At 35.3% G+C, this 21,796-nt stretch overlaps 1 protein-coding gene across 1 annotated transcript; it reads left to right on the plus strand.

Moving 5' to 3' along the window:
* The first annotated feature begins 4,567 nt into the window (after positions 1 to 4,567).
* On the plus strand, positions 4,568 to 14,477 carry LOC129242186 (uncharacterized). The gene is made up of 2 exons (XM_054878748.1): positions 4,568 to 4,757; positions 13,248 to 14,477. Exons 1-2 carry the CDS (start codon positions 4,568 to 4,570, stop codon positions 14,444 to 14,446), a joined length of 1,389 nt encoding a protein of 462 aa, XP_054734723.1. The 3' UTR covers positions 14,447 to 14,477.
* The last annotated feature ends 7,319 nt before the right edge of the window (positions 14,478 to 21,796 follow it).

Here is a 21,796-nt window from a genome sequence, read left to right on the forward strand (position 1 = left end):
GCCATTTGTGTCACGAATCTGTAAATTGTGTTGATAAACGATGGAACTGGCGTATCAAATGGGTTAATTGAAAACCGATAAAAAAATGAACAGTTTTACGGCCTTGTGAATACAGGGGTTATTTAAATGGCAACTGTGGTTAAAAATAGTGATATCGAGGCATTAAAGGTGCGGGAATACGCGTGTGTAGAAAAGTTTATGTAAATTTTGAAAAAAATTCATATTAGGATAAGTGTTAGCATTTTGTAACAATGTCAATATTGAATTTTAAGCAAATAACAGGGATATTTACAAATTAAAATCAAATGATAAAATTCAAGAGATGTGTCATTTGATTTTGGAGTGCAGGAAAAATAGGCATTGGCAAATTTTCGCGCTTGCTAAGGCCGAAATTAGACGAACAAATACAAAAATACAACTTAGCATTACTTTAGCAAAGAACCAAGAAACGTGAATTGAGACGTAAACAACAACACATACATTAGGCCGGGTCGATTTGTGGGGGTGCCAAAAAATCGCCCATTGCTCTGTGAAAATCATATTCTAGGGATCAGAATAAGAAACTTTGCCGAAGGAACCATACGTCTAAAACGAATTCTGATGTCCCCCAATTTGGGTCGAACTTTTTAGCTTGTTTTCTCATGTAAAGGCCAAAAATGGTGATATTTTGAAATTATTGTATGGGGAACCCCCCAGGGGAGTTTCAGGGGGTGTGCCACTGGCATGGGTGGATCGGCCGTCCAAAGTTAGTGGGGGTCGGTCATATATTTGGACTCGATTGGAGCACTCTAAATGGGTCAAAGTGGGATTTTTCGTTCGACCCAAATTGGGGGACATCAGAATTCGTTTTAGAGGTATGGTTCCTTCGGCAAAGTTTCTTATTTTGATCCCTAGAATATGATTTTCACAGAGCAATGAGCGATTTTTAAATCGACCCGCCCTAATATACATATATGATACTTATGTCAAATTTTTGCTAAAATGAATCATGAATCAATAAACAACAGTTATAAGATAAAACAGCAGCAGTGTTGGTCTTCACACTTCCATATAAGTAGAGACCATGATGGAAAGAATAATGAGATGGCGCCTATCGTTACGTCGTTTTAGCACCGGTATGGCCAGATTACCATTTTCGTAACTTGATTTAGCATTTTTTTCTGTTATTAGGCTCGCAGTTTTAGTTCTTTCTTCATGACATTTGTCCAGCCTGTTCTAATTAAAATGTACTGTTTATAATTTTGTAAAGTATACATTTTTTTTAAATTAGTTCAATAATTCACTCAGTTTTATTTAACTTTACTTTTTTTTCAACATCTGGTAGCATTGCCCGTGATTGCAGTTGTTTTTGGTGTTCTTCTACTTTCAGCAGTCAAATCTCTCTCTCGCTTCTGCAGTGTTGCCTAGCTTTGGATATAAAAACGCACCAAAATGCCCGTTAGAAGAAAATGAAACACCACATTTTTATTGAATTACTTTAACAACTTTGTATGAGTGACAAATTGTCTTTAAAATGTGTGTCTTTTCAAATAAATGTGTTGTGTTATGTGCAATTTAATTTAAGAGTTTTTTTGTTAAAAGAAACGCTTTTGTTAAGGGAACAACTTTTTTGCTATATTTGAGGTTATGTGACTAGATAAGGTACTCTTTTTTGTAAAAATGTCATTATGGTTTTTTCAGTATTTTTTGGTATTTTGTTGCCTATTTTTACTGTGAATACACCTCTTGATGCCCTATGTCCCACTAAGGTTTGATGACCGGACGAAACGATTACACCTCTATGGTTTTAATCCGCATTCAGTAAATTCAAGCGCTTTTAAAAATGTGTAAAAGGGTTTTCAATCTTAAGAAGAGTTGAGAGAAGAATATTTGATATTCTTGCATAACCTTAAAAGAAACAAAAAATTAAATTTGCACTTTCAAAATATCAAATTTTATAAGATCAACAAATTTTGATTAGTACTAAGATGAATTCTTCTCAGAGTGGAATTTTTTAACCTTCTTTTGTATAATAATACAGTTTCTTTTAACTTAAAGTTTCGGTAGCTTTGAATTAAAAAAAAACGAAACAAAAACGAAGCCTAAAATTTTCGCATTTGGGGTATAAAATAGCACTCAATTTATTCCGAAAAGTAAATGGTTGGTAACACTGCACAACTCGGAAAGCGTTACGTCACGCACTCTCTGGTGGGCGCAATCTTGTTTCTATCATTCTTGAGTAGATACTTATATTCTATCACTCACATATGTAGATAGAGTAGTCACTGTTGACGTACGTGACAGCACGTGAGAGTGAGCAGAAAGTGAGAGAGAGCGCATTATTTAAATTACACAAACCAGTTATTTTAGCAAATGCAATTAATACAATTAAAACAACAAACGTAAGGAAATAACTTAGTGAAATCAGAAGCAATCATCTCTGTTAATGTGCGGTTAAAAGACATTGGATGTTAAGTTAAATAGTTTAAAATTAAGTTAATTAAATAAAAGAAATTGAATTAAAAAAAAAACTAAACCGAATTAAACTAAAATAAAATGAATTAACAAAATAAAGAAATAAAAAAAATTATTAATTTGAGGAATATACCAGCATAAATTAAAGTAAAATAAGTTAAATGAAAATATAAAAATTGAAATAAAAAAACCTAATTAAAATGAAATAATACAAACTAACGCAAATTAAAATAACTTAACAAGGAGCACTAAATTAAATTAAACTAATATAAAGCAAAAAACAATTTAAATTAATTAATTAAAAATAAAAATTTAAATAATAGAAACTTAATTAAATTAAAATAATATAAGGCAACACAAATAAATTAAAACAGAAAAGAAATTAAAATAAATAAAAATAAAAAATAAAAATTTAAATAAACAAATAAACCAAATAAATTGAAATGAAATAAGATAACATACCAAAAACAAAAAAAAAAAAAACGAAAAAGTAGAAACAAAAAGATTAAAATACAAATAATAATTTTTTAAAATAATAAAACAAAAAAAAAAGAAAATAAAATAAGTTAAAATAAAATTGAAATAATTTGAACTAACATAAATTAAAATAATATAAATTAAAAAACAAAACAAATATTAAAAAAAATAAACTTAATTAAAAATTAAATGAATTAAGATAAAATAAGTTAAAATAAAAAATCAAAATTTAAATAAAAAAATTTATTAAACTAAAATAAATAAAATTAAAGAAATAATAATTGAAATCAATTTAAATAAATTAAGTTTAAAAAAAAACTATAAAGTGAAATAAAAGAAACGTAATTAATATAAAATAAGTTAAAATAATAAAAAACCTGAAAAAATTAAATTAAAATAATATAAATTAACATAAATGAAAAGAAGATGAAATAAATCAAAATTAAAAATAAAAATTTACGTAAAAAAATAAAATAGAATGGAACAAAAGAAAATAAAATAAGTTAAAATAAAAATGAAAAATTGGATAGAAAAATTTAAATAACATACATTTTAATAAGTTAAAATAAAACAAGTTGAAATGAAAAATAAAAATGATTTAAACAAAAATTGTTTTAATTAAATTAATATAAAGAAACACAAATAAAAATAAAGAGAATCAAAATTAAATTCAAATAATAAAAAGCAACATAAATTAAAATAAGATTAAATTTTTTAGAAAAAACTAAAATAAATTAAAGTAATATAAATGGAATGAAAAAAAATTAAGTTAAAAATAACGTGAACCAACATAACTTAAAATGCGTTAAAATAATAAAAAAAACAAATGGTGAAAAAACGTAATTTACAATAATAAAATAATATAAAAAAACAACAAATTAAAATAAAAAAAGTTAAAATACAAAAAAGTGGTTCACAAAACTAAATTAAATAAAGTAAAATTAAAATAAAAATTTAAATGAAGTATTTTGCTTGTTTAAAAGTTAATTTTAACAAAAGCGAAATAAAATAAAGGAAAATGCAATAATATGGAATAAAATAAGAAAATGTAAAATTAAGAAAAAATGTTATTTAGTTTGTATATATGCAGTTTGTTTGAATCAAATATTTAGATCAGCCAAAAACATTAAATAAAATAAGGTTATACAAAATTAAAATAATAAATATAAATAATAAAATGAAATCAAACAAAACTTAGCAGAACCAAAACAACGAAAAAGAAGAAAGCCAAAATTTTAGGTTAACATCATCAATGAAATTACGCCGAAATTATAAATATTTCTGCCGCGCTATCAGAATAATACACATTTGTTTATCATTTTGCCTAAAAATACCAATCAAAGCAAACATCGTTCTTCTAAATACGCCCACATTAATTATACGGATCTATGTTATTATATAATAAGAAATACAACAAATAGTGAACCGCCCTAATGTGTTGGCAATGCACCTGTTGGTATGGAAATGCTTTGAAATATGCAAAAATGACGGCATACTTATCATCAGCGTTTTCATCCAGCCACTTCATTTCATGCGATCTCTCAACGATCGTGGGTAACAACACTAAGTGATAGCCGTTTTCAACTCAGTCCACTGACGGTTGTAGACAACAAAAGAAGCACAGATTGCGATAAAAATGTGCGCGTGCACCGCATTAGACACATCGGCGGCAAGAAGTAAAACAACAACATTACTCGTGAAACAATTATCGCGTTTTATTTTGAATATTTCTATTTTGTTCACGGTTTTCATTTATGTTGTTGGCGAAGAAGCAGTGCTGGTGCCAGATGGCATTGAGGCACGTGAAGCGGTGTCGACAACCGATGGTGAGCTAGTGAAACGTTATCGTGTATGCGCATAGATACTTACACACATACACACCAATGTAAAAGAGTGAAAGCGAGCTTGTTTATTTAGTTGATCAGCTTTTGTTGGTTAGGCTGTAATGCCATAACCTTAATCTTAATGAAAATTCTTAAGCAGATAATTTCGGATGATACAGACATATATAAATAATTATACATGTATGAAAAAATGGAAATTTAGTAAATGTTTTCAATGGAATATAATAAAGCTTGTCACTCAAGGCAATTGGATTGGGTTGAGAAATAGTTTTGAGAGATAAGAAAATATTTATCTTTAATAAACGTTAAAATGCAAAAAATAAAAATAACTTAAACTTGAATATGTAATTTAAAAAAATATTAAAATTAAAATATTAATTCTTTGACTGGCGACCATATAATCCTGCAAGTAAAGTGTTTTTCAAAACATGCGCCTAATTATTGTTTTAAATTAGAAATAAGAGTAATTGAGATTAGTTCGGGCTTCACTTTTTCTATTCTGAACAGAATATATTATATATATAAAGGGTGGTGCAAAATTAATCGGGTGGCGCAAAATAACCATTCAACTTTTTACTAAAAAAAAAAATTATTTTGAATGACGGAAATCTTTCTTTTGACCCTTACGTGCTCCATTGCTTGTCTGTTTGTATGCTGCAACTGTCTAGCTCACAAGTGTCAAATATGATTGCCGTAGGGCGATATTTGCAAATATTATATTATAAATCTTTCCTTAATTGATTAATTTTGCGCCACCTGTTATATAGAAGCCTGAACTAACATCAATTACTTTTTTTTAGTTTATAGTTTATATATATATATATATAGTTCATTTATATATATATATGTATATATATAGTATATATAAACTCAACAGAAGGTCCAGCTTTTGGTCTGCCAGTCCTTTTTTCTTCCTTCTTCTTCCATTCTTTGAACTGTCAACTCATTCGTATTATTATTTCTACCAAAAAAATCACGAAATTTGCTGAAATTTGTTCTTAAAGATCGACAATTTTCATAATAAGTTTGAATAATTTTAACGTAGTAGTCCGGTAACTTACACGTTTTTTGAGGCCATGTTTGGGACATTTTTTGGAAGGGAAAATAAAATTCAATGTTATTAAAGATATCAGAAGGTGTACAAAAAAATTTTTTTTTTTTTAATGTTTTGATACTATTTTAGTACACTGCAGCAAGCGGCAAAAAAAGAGGTACAGTGGCTGGCCGGCGTGATTTCATCACTTGTGGTCATCTGAAACAGAAAAAACAAATTGCTTATTAATTAGTGTGCTTGTCGTTCTGGCGGGTAGTAAGATCAAATGAGTTTGACAAAAAATAACAAAATGGCGGACTTCGTAAGAAAATTGCCTTTTTTTAAAGTGGAAATCGGACTAAAAAATGGAAAGTTAGGGACGAAATAAATTAAATCTACTACCCGCCAGAACTGTTGTTGTGTAGAAAAACATATCTAAATTTCAGCTCAATCCGTTAGATAGAAAATTTGTTTTCACGACGGCCATCCGGAAAAACGTTGTTTTGAGAAAAACGCGTTTAAAGTTTTAGCGGCTTAGCGCGTGCAAGTACGAGCCGCTCTCATGTATGTGCTATAATTTCGTCAATATTTCGAATTTCGGTCTAAAATTTGTACAGTATATTACCAATATATCGCACTTTCAAAATATGTAAAAAACCGAAATTCGAAATTTTCAAAATAAGTTACCACACTACTACCTTAAAGCACTGTTCTGTGGTGCAAAATTTTACATCTACTTGACACATGTGACATAAAAATAAGTACAGTCTAGGAATCATTCACTACTAACATCTAGGCGTCACTTTTTAAAGACCCTTTGTCTTAGTTAACCATGCAGTAAGTAATTTTAACATTTCAGATTGATGACAACTTTATTAAAACAAAGAATCTTAGGTAACTAGGGATTAAAATATTCAAGATCGTGCGCGTATTAGACAGAAAAGTTGTGCCTAAGTTTGAAGCCCATAGCCGAGTCTTGCATCCTGTCTATGAGTTTGCAAGGACGTAAACAAATTAATTCCATAAATACGACTTTTATGAAGACCTTGACGTCACAACTTCATACAGCGCTAATTTTGTTTCAAAAAACATTTAACCTCTTGTGCTGGAAATTAGTTTCCAAGAGCCGGTGGCTGTATCGAGTAAGCCAATTTATAACGAGCTCTTGGTTGGAATAGCTCCTATTAAAGCTTTTAGCAGAGTGTGCTTAACAAAGCATATAGTCACAATATTTAGTTGATTATAAATAAAATTAATAATATTTTACAGAACTTGATTAATAATTTTGAACAGCCTGATATATTTCAAAACAATCTGGGATGTGCAGTGCAACAAGACATATCTTTCATTCCACTTCACTGCGTTTATGCTGTTTCGCGCAGAACTTGTTAAGGTTTTTGATCACTTTGAATAAGAGGACTTTTTCTTGCGAAATGTCCCCACTGTTTTCCTTGCAAACGCAATGCTGAGTTATCTAAAAAAGTCCTTCGAAGTGTTGGGTATTCAGGAATATTAACATTTTGTGGAACTTCGTCTGTAATTTACATCCGAAATTAATATTTCTTAGAATTTGGTATTTGTTTTGCTTTTCGCAATAAACAACATGTTTTTTGACAGTTATTTCCGCTGGCGTACATTGCACGTCACTGTCAGTCTATAGCAAATAGCAAGTCGACCTGCATTGCACGCCTTTCCAGCACTAGAGGTTGATTTCTTCTAATGTATATTCTGAATATAAAAGCAATTGGACTCTAAACACATTTAAAAAAAAGGTTGCAATATTTTTCACTATTTTGGTTTGTTCTTAAATCCTCTGCATTGAAAAGCTAAATCACTCAGCAATCATTATTGCTCATGAACTGTTATTTAATGCAGAAAGTCATACGAAAGAAATATTTTTTTAAATTGTTTACTGTTTTCACACTTGTTACTTGTTACAGAAATCGAGAAGTCAATGTATAATAAAGAATTCACACTGGTAGCCTTTCTAGATATCGAGGGCGCATTCAACAACATCCTACCGGATACCATAATAAAGGCACTGACGGATTTCGGGATCTCTGGCGCTCTGGTTGAGTTCATCAAAAACATGCTTTTGAGCAGATTTGTGATTGCAACCCTAGGGCCTCAGAGATCAATAAAAAAGTTAGCAGAGGAACACCTCAAGACGGTGTGCTGTCCCCTCTCCTATGGGTGCTGGCATTAAATTCCTTGCTAAAGCGCCTAGAGGAGAGAGGACCACACGTGGTAGCATACGCGGACGATATTGCAATGGTAGTAAGAGGGAAATTTCCCAATACACTTAGAGAAGTCATGCAAAATTTACTAAACATGGTTGAAAACTGGTCAAAAGCAAATGGGCTAAGCGTCAACCCCAATAAAACTGAACTCATCCTATTTACCAGGAAACACAAAATTCCAAATATAGCTCCTCCGACTCTAGGTGGAACGGCACTGTCATTTAGTGATGAGGCCCGCTACTTAGGTCTAATACTACACCGAAAGCTAACTTGGAAGGCAAATGGTGAAGATAGAGTAAAAAAGGCGACAATAGCACTATACTCTTGTAAACAGCTGATAGGACTAAGTTGGGGTCTCTCCCCATCTATCGTATATTGGCTCTACACAGCAATTGGCAGACCAATCCTAACATACGGCATATTAGTATGATGGCCAGCTCTAGATTAATGGTACATTAAAAGAACCATGGCACACGTACAAAGAATGGCCAGTCTTTGCATCTGCGGGGCCCTCAGAACCACACCCACAGATGCACTAAATATTATGCTTAACATTTTACCAATAGAGCAGTACGGTAAGCAAACAGCTGCCAAAGCAACTCTCAGACTAAGAGAAATCGGCCTACTCAGAACGAACCAAAGAATACACTTTTCAATTTTAGAACAATTCCCCTGCATTCCCAGCACAATGGATTTCTGTAAGACCAAGGACATCAATTTTAATAAATCCTTTGTCACAGTATTTCCTTCCAAAGAGGAATGGGATATCGGGCTCATTGTTAAGAAAAATGACTTAAACATCTACACAGATGGCTCAAAACTGGACAACAAAGTAGGTGGAGGGGTCTACTCCGACAAACTCGGAGTATGCCAATCATTTCGCTTACCCGATCATTGCAGTGTATTTCAGGCGGAAGTCACTGCCATAAAAGAGGGACTTAAAGAAATAAAAACGAGAATATTATCCACAAATGAAGCGCTTGAATCAAAAACGCCCTCGTCAAAAACAGTTCTAGAATGTTTTAAACTACTAGATGACGTATCTAAGAGCTAAAAGGTGTACTTTATCTGGGTACTAGGCCACAGGAACATTGCAGGAAACTGCAAGGCGGATGAACTTGCACGAACCGGTACAACGCTCGATCTCAAACCGGATAAGGCGCTGATACCCATGCCCATAGCCACTTGTAAATTACTTATAGACAAAGAAACCATCAAAAAGGTAAATACAATCTGGCAAAACCTCACAACATGCGAACTAAGCAGACAGACATGGCCGAACTGGAACAGCGGTCGATCGAAGATCTTGCTAAGATTCAACAGAGAATCTATAAGAAAATTGATAGGTGTATTAACTGGTCATTGTTTAATAGGCAGCCACGCTAGAAGGTTAGGACTCCCGTACTTCGATTTCTGTAGAAGCTGTCTTAATACAGAAGAAGAGGAAACAGTCAGACACCTTTTATGTGAGTGTGAAAGCCTAGCTATGAGAAGGCTGCGCACTCTTGATACAGCATTTCTAACCGATCTTAAACTAACGAAGCTCTGCTCGTTTATTAAAGCTACCGGATGGTTTGAAAAGGAACACGTAGAGTAAGTATAAGCTCCAGTGGGATCACAATGGACCTGCGAAAGGTCTTATGCCAACCATCCTACCTCCTACCTTACTGTTTTTAAGTTTAATTTATTTGAAGTTGCTACCATTTAGTTTCAGAATTAAAAAAATTCGAAAAACATTTTCATTTTTTAAAATAAAATAATATTAAATAACAAAAAATTTAAATATGAAAAGAAATTTCATGTTTAACTTCACTTCATTATGATATATTTTTAAACTTTAATTTATCAATTTTTATCTGCTCTTTGCAACCGTCGAAAACTGGTGATTTTCGTCATAAATTAGACTAGTCTCTTGTTTGTCTATTATGAACTACTTCTAGTTCGTTAGTTCGTTAGTATGATGCTGATGCTTAAGCTGACAACTAATATTTCATAGCGATGTATTAAAAATTTCCATTAAATATCTCGCATTAAAGCAAAGCAAACCGTTCCACAGTGTTCAAAATGACCGATCTATCCGGATTTTATTAAAATTTAAAGTTGTGAAATGGCATCAAAATTGTTTTTTCTTTCAGGGATTAGCACTATCTATTTTATCTTGCTTTGCATATTCGACCAGTTGCGAACTTTCAGACATAATAAGTGTTGTGTCAAGGCCTTTTTATATTGCATAATGAAGCTCGCTACATTAGTAAATAAATTCAATTTTAATTTAATTGAAGTGTTTCAGTTTAAAGTAAAAAGAACGAAAAACTAAAAGACGTGCTTTTTGATATGTGAGCATTTTTTTAATTATAAATTGTAGTCAAAGTTTCCACTTTTAATAACCTTGTAAAATTACTTAATGCTAGTCTGTCGGATAATGGAAATTACGAAATACGACCGTATTTAAGCTAACCTTTATTTTTTCATTAATGCTATTCGCTGTGATCGTAAAAGTGGAACATTAGCTGGAAACTTTTGGAAACAATGTCGGCTACCAAACAAGACTTATTTGTGATATGGCATGAGTCCTTTATATTTGCTAATATTGTCGGTACGATTAAATATAATGAGAACCAATGCCGAAATATAGTATGAGAATATGAAATTCCAACAAAAACATTGTAGAGAAGAGAAAAAGTAGCCATAGAAGTATTAAAAAATTTTATGAAAAAACGAGTAGATTAGGTAGCCCTCTTTTGTTAGTTGATTTGACATTTAGTCCTAGTCGACAGGAAAAGGAGTTCACACGTTGCATATTCAAAACAAGTTTTTCCAATATTAACCAAGCCTCTACTGATGAGTTCGCTGTAGCAGCGAACTCTCTTCTATATACTACTATGGGCAAAAAGTAAGGTGAATGCGGTTGTAAAATGAAAAATCTTTATTTATTCTTGTAAATCAATTTCATCCCCTTTAAAATAATCCCCTCTCGATGAAATACACTTATGCCAACGATTTTTCCAATCTCCGAAACCTGCCAAATATTCCATTTCCGGTATAGCCATCAGCACCTTCCTCGATTCAGCTTTTATCTCCTCAATCGACTCGAAACGCGTTCCCCGGAGTGGTCTCTTGAGTTTTGGGAATAGCCAGAAGTCACACGGAGCCAAATCAGGCGAATACGGTGGTTGCGGAACGATATGCGTGGAATTTTTGGCGAAATGGTCACGAAGAACGAGTGCAGTGTGAGACGGTGCATTATCGTGATTCAAAAACCAAGAGTTGTTGGCCCATAATTCTGGTCTTTTTAGACGAATTGCTTCACGTAAACGACGTATAACGCTGAAATAATATTCCTTATTAACAGTTTGGCCAAGTGGAAGGAATTTATAGTGCACCACACCACGAAAATCGAAAAAAACTGTCATCATGACCTTAATTTTTGAACGACTTTGACGTGCTCTTTTCGGTCTGGCCTCGCCTTTAGCACGATATTCGCTTGATTGGTCGGTTGTTTCAGGGTAGTAAGCATAAATCCAAGTCTCATCTCCCGTAATGATGCATTTGAGCTTGTCCTGATAGTCTGAAAGCATTGTTTCACACACATCAACGCGACGACTTTTTTCCAAAAAATTAAGAGTTTTCGTTATCAAACGAGATTTGACTTTTCGTAGGCCCAAATGGTCTTTCAAAATGGTTTTCAGAGATCCTTCTGATATTCCGATCATATCAGTAAGGTCTTTACCAGTCAACCGGCGATTTTTGAGCACTAACTCCTTCACTTTATTGACGTGTTGGTCATCTGTTGACGTCGATGGTCGTCCGGAGCGCTCCAAGTCATCAACACGTTCTCGACCCTCTTTGAAGTCTTTGTACCACTTATAAACATTTTTCTGCGACATGGTCGAATCACCAATTGCCTTCTGTAACATGCTAACCGTTTCCGCAGCCGAAATTTCATTCCGCAAACAAAATTTGATGGCACTTCTCTGCTCAATCAAATCAGACATTGTAAAAATCGAAAAATGCACTCTTGGTCGTTTGGTAAGCACAAGCGTAAATAAATATATTACAGATAACGACATTCACATGAAAGTTGGCCCAGATGTTATTAACAGTGCTGCCAACTCATGAAAAAAATAACTAGAGCGAAATTTTAATCCCGCGAAGTTTGACAAATAAATTCACCTTACTTTTTGACCACAGGTATAACTGGTAAACGAAATATGCCTAAGGTTCTATCGAAGATGTCTAGTAAAGGTAAATTTAGACTTGTCTTTGTTCAGATGTCCAAGTTCCCATTATGTAGGTATACACAGAAGTCTAACTAAACTAACAGTGGCAATATAGTCAGTTACTTATTGCATCAACCAGAACTAGCATCCCAATTAACGGGAAGGACTGACTTATAGAGTCACCTTAATTTTACGATCCATTTCCTGTGGATATCAAATTAATATTGATTTTTTCGACAAGACGCAAAAATAGCGGAACCCTTTCTTACAAAATACTCATAGTTCCATATGCCAAGCTCTGCATATAAAATTTTAACTCACGAAGCTGACATTATAAATGCTGTTCCACTTCCAATCGGGCAAATGTCAGCAGAAGTACTGGAAGCTAAAAACAAAGACTTCTGAAATTATCTCGGGAAGGAAAATTATTAAGACTACTTCCTAAATTACGAGTTGGTGGTTAAAACTTAAGCCCTTTGTGTGCCGCAAAAATAAATGGTTAACGGTACTCACTAGTATTTTTGATTCAGCTAAGCAGAAAATCGGACAATGTTTACTAGAAGATTATGTGGCAGTGACACATTGCACGGAGCGTAGTACGAGATGTGCAAATACTTTAGTTCAAAATGAAAAAAATCAATCAATTTACAAATCAAACCAATGCAAATGTCTCAATGCTCTTTATCTCTTTTATCGAAGACAGTGCATAAGAGGAGCTCGGGAATAATATTCAAAACGAAATTATCAATTTTACGGCCATCAATTGGGGTGGAGTAGTCGAAAAATCCAATCAATTGCTTTACACGTTCTTATGGTGGGCATTTCAGACATATACCTAGGACCCATAAGTGTACTACATGTGGCTTACTTTTCAACCAGTTATCTCTTCTATTATATATTTTATTTAAATACAAAAAATTAATGCTATTTGAATATATTTCTCTAAATGAAATAAATCTTTCTTTTTATTTGCTTTTAGGTCCTCCGTGCTCCATTGATGTTCAAAAAGATTTGCCTAAGGCCAACCTACCTCAACCGCTATACTTGAGACCGAACTCATCGAAATATTGGTTACCAAACGCCGATGGCTTCCTACAGATACCACGCGGCCAAATAATAGAGCTTACGTGTACCGGCCCTTTTGCGAATGCTTCTAGGGAGGATAGGCCACGAAACACAAGCAAACAACAGCGCACACAAAGTATTTTTCCTCGCTGCTTGAAAGGCACTACTTTCCTGCTGAACGATACCAAATATGAATTTCGTGACTTTGTTTGCGCGCGGACGGTCAAATTGAGCGTCAAACGTACACCACAGCCCTGCGCCAATAATACCGCCCAGCTATATCGCATTGGCTACAATCTGACGAGGGACCGTTTTATTGAAACTATGCAGGCTTGTTACAATGTTTATGAACTCCGTACATCCCACGTCTGCTACACGCTCGGCCCTGCTAACGCGCATTTTCAGCGCGGTGTGAAGCGTTGGAGCTTTTGGAAACCTGATTTTTACGGCTCAGTTGATATGAATTTCCTTTATATTCGGAAGAATCAGCTCTTACAGGCCGCAAAATTGTTAGGCAGTGACGAAGAGGCACTGCAATATTTCAATGGGAGGTCAAACTTATTTTCACGTGGACACCATGCTGCCAAAGCAGATATGATCTATGCGTCGCAACAGCGTAGCACGTTCACTTTTCCAAATGTGTCACCGCAATGGCAACAATTTAATGGCGGCTCATGGGCATTGACGGAGGACAAAGTGCGTTCGTATGTGGTCAAGGAGAAACTGGAAGTGATTTGTTGCACCGGTACGTTGGGGGTAATGGACTTCTTTGTGGGAAATGTGAGTCGGCCATTCTACTTGACCTACGATGAGAACAATAACGGTAGACACCCAGTGCCGAAGCTATTTTTTCGCACCATTTCTGTTGTTGGCAGCGCCAAAGGCATCGTGATTCTGGGCGTAAATGTGCCATATGTAACCATGGATGAAATACGGGAAAATTATATTATTTGTGAAGATGTGAAAGACCAGGTGCCCTGGTTGAGCTGGATGCAGAATAGTGGGAAGAAATTGAAGCAAGGTTACTTGTATGCGTGCCGAGTGGATGAGTTCGTGAAGGCGGTGCCCTCTTTGGCAGAGTTGTTTCCTAATGTGACAGAGTTGCTGGTATAGAATTGAGATGAAATGAATTGATGAGTTGAATGAAATTATGCTTTGCTGGCAAATATAACTAATATTATTTATAGTTATTTATTTATTAGAACAAACATTAAATTAATAAAAATTTAAAAGTGGAAAACGAAAAATTTAAAAAAAAGAAGGAGATTTCTGTTTGATCAAAATATTGACCAACAGGGTTCCCTAAATTATTTGCTAGTGGTAGATATCTAAAACTGCGTTGTACAATTCTTCGAATTTTTTTTTTCAATTTGTAAAGTTTCTAGGCCCTATTTTGAACCGTGACTTTAGCTGTGTTATTAGCTGAGTGATTAGCTAAGGAAATGTGGGAGATCAAGAATAGCGGAAATATTACCTGAACTAAGCTCGTACGCAGCTTTATCTGTTCGTACTTCAAAAGCTTGTGGAGGATGGAGACCAAATACCCTTTTTAAATTGATTTAGCCTTATAGCTCAGGGAGCCTTGTAATAGTCTTGCTCTAGGGAAAGCTCACGATGCAAGGGTTGAGTCTGAGGTGCGCGCTTTGATTTTACCATTACCATAAGCCATCGCAACACCTTGAAAGGATATTTCAACCCCATGAAATGAGTGATAGCTCTATCCCACTTTCTGTTGTCCATGAATCCTGTGCAATTGAACCATTTACGCTCACGGAAATAATTTCTCAAATCTCCAAGCTGAAAACGAAGGGAAGGTTTTGACCTGATCCACGTTGGGTAAATTAACAATGAATTCATGCATTCCTTTAAAATATATAACATTGCAATGGCAATTCTCGGAAACTATAATGAATCCCAAGCCAGAAAAAAATACAAATAATACAGCCTCTTATCGCCCAATCTCATTAGTTAGATTGTTGAAAAAACTTTTTGAGAAGCTATTTGCCACCCGCTTAAAAGGAATTATCGCGTTCGAAAAAGCCATACCTACTCACCAATTTGGGTTTGGAGAAAAACATTATACGGTAGACCAAGTGCATGGGCTAGTCTATACAATAGAAGAAACTCTAGGGCAAAAATGCGGCTGCTTCGCCATTTTCCTCGATGTCGCAAAGGCGTTCGACAAAGTCTGGCACGAGGGACTAATCTACAAACTTTAAACAATACTTCTGACGCAGTTTAGATATCTACTAGCAGCCTACATCAATTATCAATATTTTCGAATAGCGCATGGACAGGCACGGTCGAACATAAAGAAAATTTCATAATGCAGGCGTCCCTCAAGGCAGCATACTCGGACCTATGTTGTAGTTGTTACACGCTTCAGATATTCTCGTTCCTGAATCCAGCAAAATCGCAAAATTTGTGTACTAACCGTTGGTGAAAATGAGCGGGCATCAACTGGAAAACTACAAACATCGATTGTTAAAATAATGCAATGGACTGGAATGTGGAACATAAGTCTGAATGAAACAAAATCAGTACCCATAAACTTTAGAAATAAAAAAATCTCCAAAGGTAGTATGGACCTACGACGTGCATATGTGGGGATGCACAAAAAATAAAGTTGAACGCTTTCATAAAAGGTGCTCCGAAATATCGTCGTTTGTTCGGAATGACGATATACACAGATATTTGCAAATTAACACAGGCAACGACTCAATAACCTCTTTCGCTGCTAAGCATCCCACAAGAATACAACAGCAAATATATGCAAGAGGGTTGAAAAGGAACAAGCCAATGGACCTTGTGGTTATCCCATTGTTATAACATGCCCATTGAAAAGAAAAAACAGATTACTTGCTAATTTTGTTAACCAGGAGGAATAGCAAAACAAAACCCAAAAAAAAAAAAACAATTTGCAAAACAAAGATTGCAGCTTACGGCATATAATTAAGTTATATTTTTAACAACTTCATTATAAACTTCTCGGTCTCTTCTTGATGTTAATAATATTCCAACGTTTTGGATTCCAGCCTCATGTTTCTTAGCCAGGTCAACTGTTTTCTGCCGATTCCTTCTGTCTTTCCTTGCAGCACACGATATTTGTCATTTATCATAATATGTCGCAGGTATGCAGCTTCCGATGCAGCTATAAGTCACATGTGTCATTCGATTAGTCCATTTTTTGTCTACTTTTCCAATAAATCTGGTCTTATGGCATCAATGCTGGCTGGCATTATTGGCTTTCAATGCTTCAAGAGTTGTTGGTTAGTCCCCATAAGCCAATGATTTAACATAGCCCCATAAAAATTAATCTAGAGGAGACAGTGAAAAGGACCACTTCTGGAGAGAAAGTTGCGCTGTCTTGTTGGAACCAAATATCGTCTAAATATCATTAATTTTTGTAAAACAAAAATTCTGTGAGCATGGCTCGATAGCGCTCTGCATTCACCGTAACGGCAGCTCTTTCTTCATTTCGAAAGAAATAAGGACAGATGATGCCGCCAATGCTCTATGAACTTCGCGAACAGATTTCAATTAAGTAAATTTCCACAATTTGGAAGCTGATCGCCGAATTAACGTCACAGATGGTGTACCTATCAAATTATCACTTTTTTTATTTTTATTTTTTTTTTTTTGATGTCATTCAAATTTATATTTGCATTCAATATATGCCTTTTTTCTATCCTTAAAACACTTACTGCCAGTATTAATAAAGTCACACGGTACAAGATCCAGCAAACAAGACGGATGGTTGGATTTATTTATATACCTGTAGATCTGATCTCGAGGAAATGTAACATAAAATTTCACAATTTGTGAAGCCATCATTGAATGGTGTAAAGCTAGAAGTAAGATACAGTGCCAAATGGTGTAATTCTCGATAAGAAACTAAATTGGAACACGAATGTAGAGGACAGGTAAGGAAAGTGGCTCTATTTTTATGAAATATACCATGGAATGCAAGAGGGTCTTTCTCCGGCTGTATAAGACTGTTGTCAGATCCATCCTCCACGACGGAATTATAGTGGACGGCTCACGACAGGACTACGATTAGAAACAGGCTTAGAAGATTCAACGCAAGGCGCTTATATTCATCAGCGGCACTATCTCTCTGATGATCTGAATAAACTTTTCTCCTTACTTCCCCTAGTAGGTAACACTACTGCTCGGCTTGCCGCAACTAATTTATGACACATTTTAGGGGTTGGATATTCGGCCATAACCTCGGTCTGCACCCAACGAGTCCTTTGATTATTGTTTTCAGATGAAACATATTTTAATATGTTATTTAGTGGCGGCCGCCGTAGCTGAATGGGTTGGTGCGTGATTACCATTCGGAATTCACCGAGAGGTCGTTGGTTCGAATCTCGGTGAAGGCAAAATTAATAAAAAAAAACATTTTTCTAATAGCGGTCGCCCCTCGGCAGGCAATGGCAAACCTCCGATTGTATTTCTGTCATGAAAAAGCTCCTCATAAAAATATCTGCCGTTCGGAGTCGGCTTGAAACTGTAGGTCCCTCCATTTGTGGAACAACATCAAGACGCACACCACAAATAGGAGGAGGACCTCGGCCAAACACCTAACAGAAGTGTACACGCCAATTATTTATTTTATTATTATTTAGTGGAACAACATTAAGACGCACACCACAAATAGGAGGAGGAGCCCAAAATGGGTGTATGCGCCAATTAAATATATATATAGGTTGGCAAAAAAGTCTTGCGGTATTTTTATTGAATTTTCAATTGTTCATAAAATTGGTTATAATAATGCGATTTAAGTCAAATATGCGCCGTTTTGTTCGATGACGAGTTCCCAACGAGATGTCAACTTCATAATGCCCCTCTTATAGAAGCTCGCTTCCCTATTGTCAAAAAACTCGGAGAGCCAATTTTCACAGGACTTTCTTGTGGACAACTTCCGACTACCAAGCTCGTTCGCCATGGACAGAAATAGGTAGTAATCACTTGGTGCGAGATCCGGACTATACGATAGATGCAAAAGAACCTCCCATCCGAGCTCCCGGAGCTTCTGGCGCGTCACCAAAGATGTGTGTGGTCTGGCATTGTCCTGATGGAAGACAATTCGGCCTCTGTTGAACAAAGATGGCCTCTTCTGCATGAGTGCTGCATTCAAGCGGTCCAGTTGTTGCCAGTACAGGTCCGAATTGAGCGGTTGGCCATAGGGGAGCAGCTCATAGTGGATGATTCCCTGCCAATCCCACCAAACACACAGAAGAACCTTCCTGGCCGTCAATCCAGGCTTGGCCACCGTCTGGGCAGCTTCACCGCTTTTCGACCACGACCGTTTGCGCTTCACGTTGTCATAAGTGACCCACTTTTCCTCGCCAGTCACCATCCGCTTCAAAAACGGGTCGATTTTGTTGCGATTCAGAAGCGATTCGCATGCATCCATACGGGCAAACATGTTTTTTTGCGTCAAGTCATGTGGCACCCATACATCGAGCTTCTTTTTGAATCCAAGCTTCTTCAAATGGTTTATAACGGTTTGATAACTCATGCCCAACTCTTGGCCGATGCTACGGCTGCTACTATGCCGGTCTCTTTCGATCAATTCAGCGATTCTATCGCAATTTTTGACGACAGGCCCTCCGGACCGTGGCGCATCTTCGATCACCTCTGCACCAGAACGAAAACGTTGAAACCATCGTTGTGCGGTGGAAATAGAAACTGTATCGGGTCCATAAACTGCACAAATTTTATTGGCAGCATGAGATGAATTTTTGCCTTTATCGTAGACTTTTTTGCCAACCTTTATATATATATATTTAGTACTACAACTCCAGGTAGACGTGAGTGGGTTATTTACTGATGGTTCAAAGATTGACGATAAAGTTGGCTTTGACGTCTACTGTAGGTTGCCAAATGTAAGCATTTCGACTCGTCTTCCAAACCACTGTAGAGTATTTCAGGCTGAAATCCTAGTTTAAGAGATATCTACATTCATTCTGATAACCAAGCGGCGATTAAAGTCTTTGATGGAGTTTTTACTAATTCCATCATTGTCCGCAAATGCCGGGCATCTCTTAACGAGATGGCGCAATATTTTCGCATCCATTTGATATGGATACCAGGGCAAAGTCATATACCAGGGAATTGTAAGGCGGAGAAATTAACAAAAGATGGCATTACCACTCGTCTTCCTCTTGGTGTAGGGAATTTGGCCGAAATGGGGCATCAAGCACTCAAAGTTCGGCCAAGAAAAAACGTCTCTATGTTAGTAGCTTTGATCACAGGCCACTACCTCCTGGGTTGGCATCAAAGATTGAACGTATATCATTTCGACTATTACAAGAGCTGATGAATAAGAAGGAGGAAGAGTATGTAAAGCATCTTTTCTGTCCTTGTTCTACGTGGCATGCCACTAAGTTTATATTGATGACCTTAGGGATATATGTAAGTGTCAGCCAGATCAATGGGCTTGCACTTACAACAAGGAGTAGCAAAAAACCTGTTGATGTGGTATCACAATGTGTCGGTAACAGACTAAGTGAGTATTGGGTTCCGATGCCATGAGAATGAGTAATATTCGTTCGCTAAAACTGGAGGATATTTACAGATTTGCCAAAGAATCTGGAAAATTCTCACAGGACTAACTATCTCTATTTCTGTCTCTATTCTTTCCTATCTCTTTCTCTGATACTTTTCTCCTTCCCTCCTTGACTATCTACCCCCTTTCCAGAGCTTTAAATACAATGGGCTCTTTAGCCTGAGTGTTTTAGGAGCCACCAAATCTCCTGGTGCTCCTTGGCTCGACCTTTTCAAATTCAAGTGAGTTGGTTAAGAGACCGACTGCCACTTCTACTTATCTACCTGTCATGTTGCCTTCTTGCGGAACCCAGACTTTTTTCTTCACGGTTTGGGTGTTAAATGAAAGGTTCTAATATTTTTATGAGCTAGGTATAAGGAATTTTCGGATTATATTATCTGTGAATGTTTGGCCAACGCTAGCAAAGACCTGAGCTCCCAGGTAGAGTGACCCAATCAAAATTTAGCACAAGCTTTTTTTATACAGCGTTCATTAACTATAGTACAATAACTTATTAAGAAGATTTGACAATTTACTTCTTATTTAATTTCAAAGATTTTTTTATGAAAATATAATTCATTCTACTACAAAAGCCATACAAATCCAGATTTCAAACTTAGAGCAAATTAAAAAAAAACTCCTAAAAATTACAAAATAAAAAATATTTCTTACATTTTTATCAAAATTTTCAGATTTCAGATTTCAGTTTTTTATAAAGTGCAAGTTTCAAGTAGCTCAAAAATCGTGTTGAGTTTTCACAATTTTTTTGTTCTGACGCAACAGCGCATTTGCCCCATGTAACAAAAGTTCGACATTTTTTAATATAGAAGAAAACATGTTTCTAAAAATTCCGATTAAAAAGTGTGAATCTTTTAAGAAAACTTGTGGGATGTTTTTATTTTTATTTTTTGTTTTTTTTTTTTATTTTGTAGTTTGTATAAAGTTAGAAAATTCTCCAAGCTTCAAATAAGTTTTGTGCTCTAGCGTACAGTGTATTTATATTGGGCCAACAGCTAATCACATAAAAACCGCATTATATGTACTCTCGTAATATTAGTACTATTAAAAATAATGAAGTTACAAGTAAAGAAAAAGTAGAAAAGAGAAGGAAGTAGAATTAAAATAAGACCGTCGTGAGGAAACTTCCAAACAGAATTAGAATAATGTGGTTAATTTGCACATGTGAGCCGGAAGTAAAATGGTCCATAAGTAAAGCAGCAGTGCCAAATCCCAGCCAAATAAAGCACAGCCAAAAGAAAAAAAGTGAAAAAGCAAATACCAGAATACGAAAAGCAAATATCAAGGCCAACCGCCAACAAAAGAAAGTAACAAAACCGAACAAAAGCAAACTGTAGAAAAAGAAATGAGTCGAGAAAACTTTTTGGAAAAATTGACTAAACGATTTATGCAGCGCATAAAGACGGAAAATAGTTTCATGTCATGAGAGGAGAGCGTGGGCACACAAGCGTGAAGCAATCAAAGCTGAGCGTCAGCATGGATGCCAGTGAAAAATAATTCTCTAACGCTGATATTCATAATATATTTAGTGAAAATCCATACTCGTATAAGTAGGAAAAAGTTATGAACTGGTTGAATTGCAAATACGAAATTTCCATAGCGAGAAAACGGGAAATGAGGAAATCAAGACGTCTAAGATTATAATAAAGTGTTATAAGATCAATTTTTGTTTACTTATTATTCTTAGATACTATCCATTCAGTTGTCTATAAGAGAAAGTGTCATTCAAAAGAAAAGATATTGTTTTAAAATAAAATAACTAAAAATTTAGACCCTTTCAGGGGTCACATATGTAGAAGGATGATACCACTTCAGTTACTGCATTTCGCCGTTTAGCTTTAAGCGCATCCCGCAATATTTTATCCTGCCAGAACTCATACACTACCATC

This window comes from Anastrepha obliqua, chromosome 3 (genome assembly GCF_027943255.1).
Source record: "Anastrepha obliqua isolate idAnaObli1 chromosome 3, idAnaObli1_1.0, whole genome shotgun sequence".
NCBI classification, from domain to species: Eukaryota; Metazoa; Arthropoda; class Insecta; order Diptera; family Tephritidae; genus Anastrepha; species Anastrepha obliqua.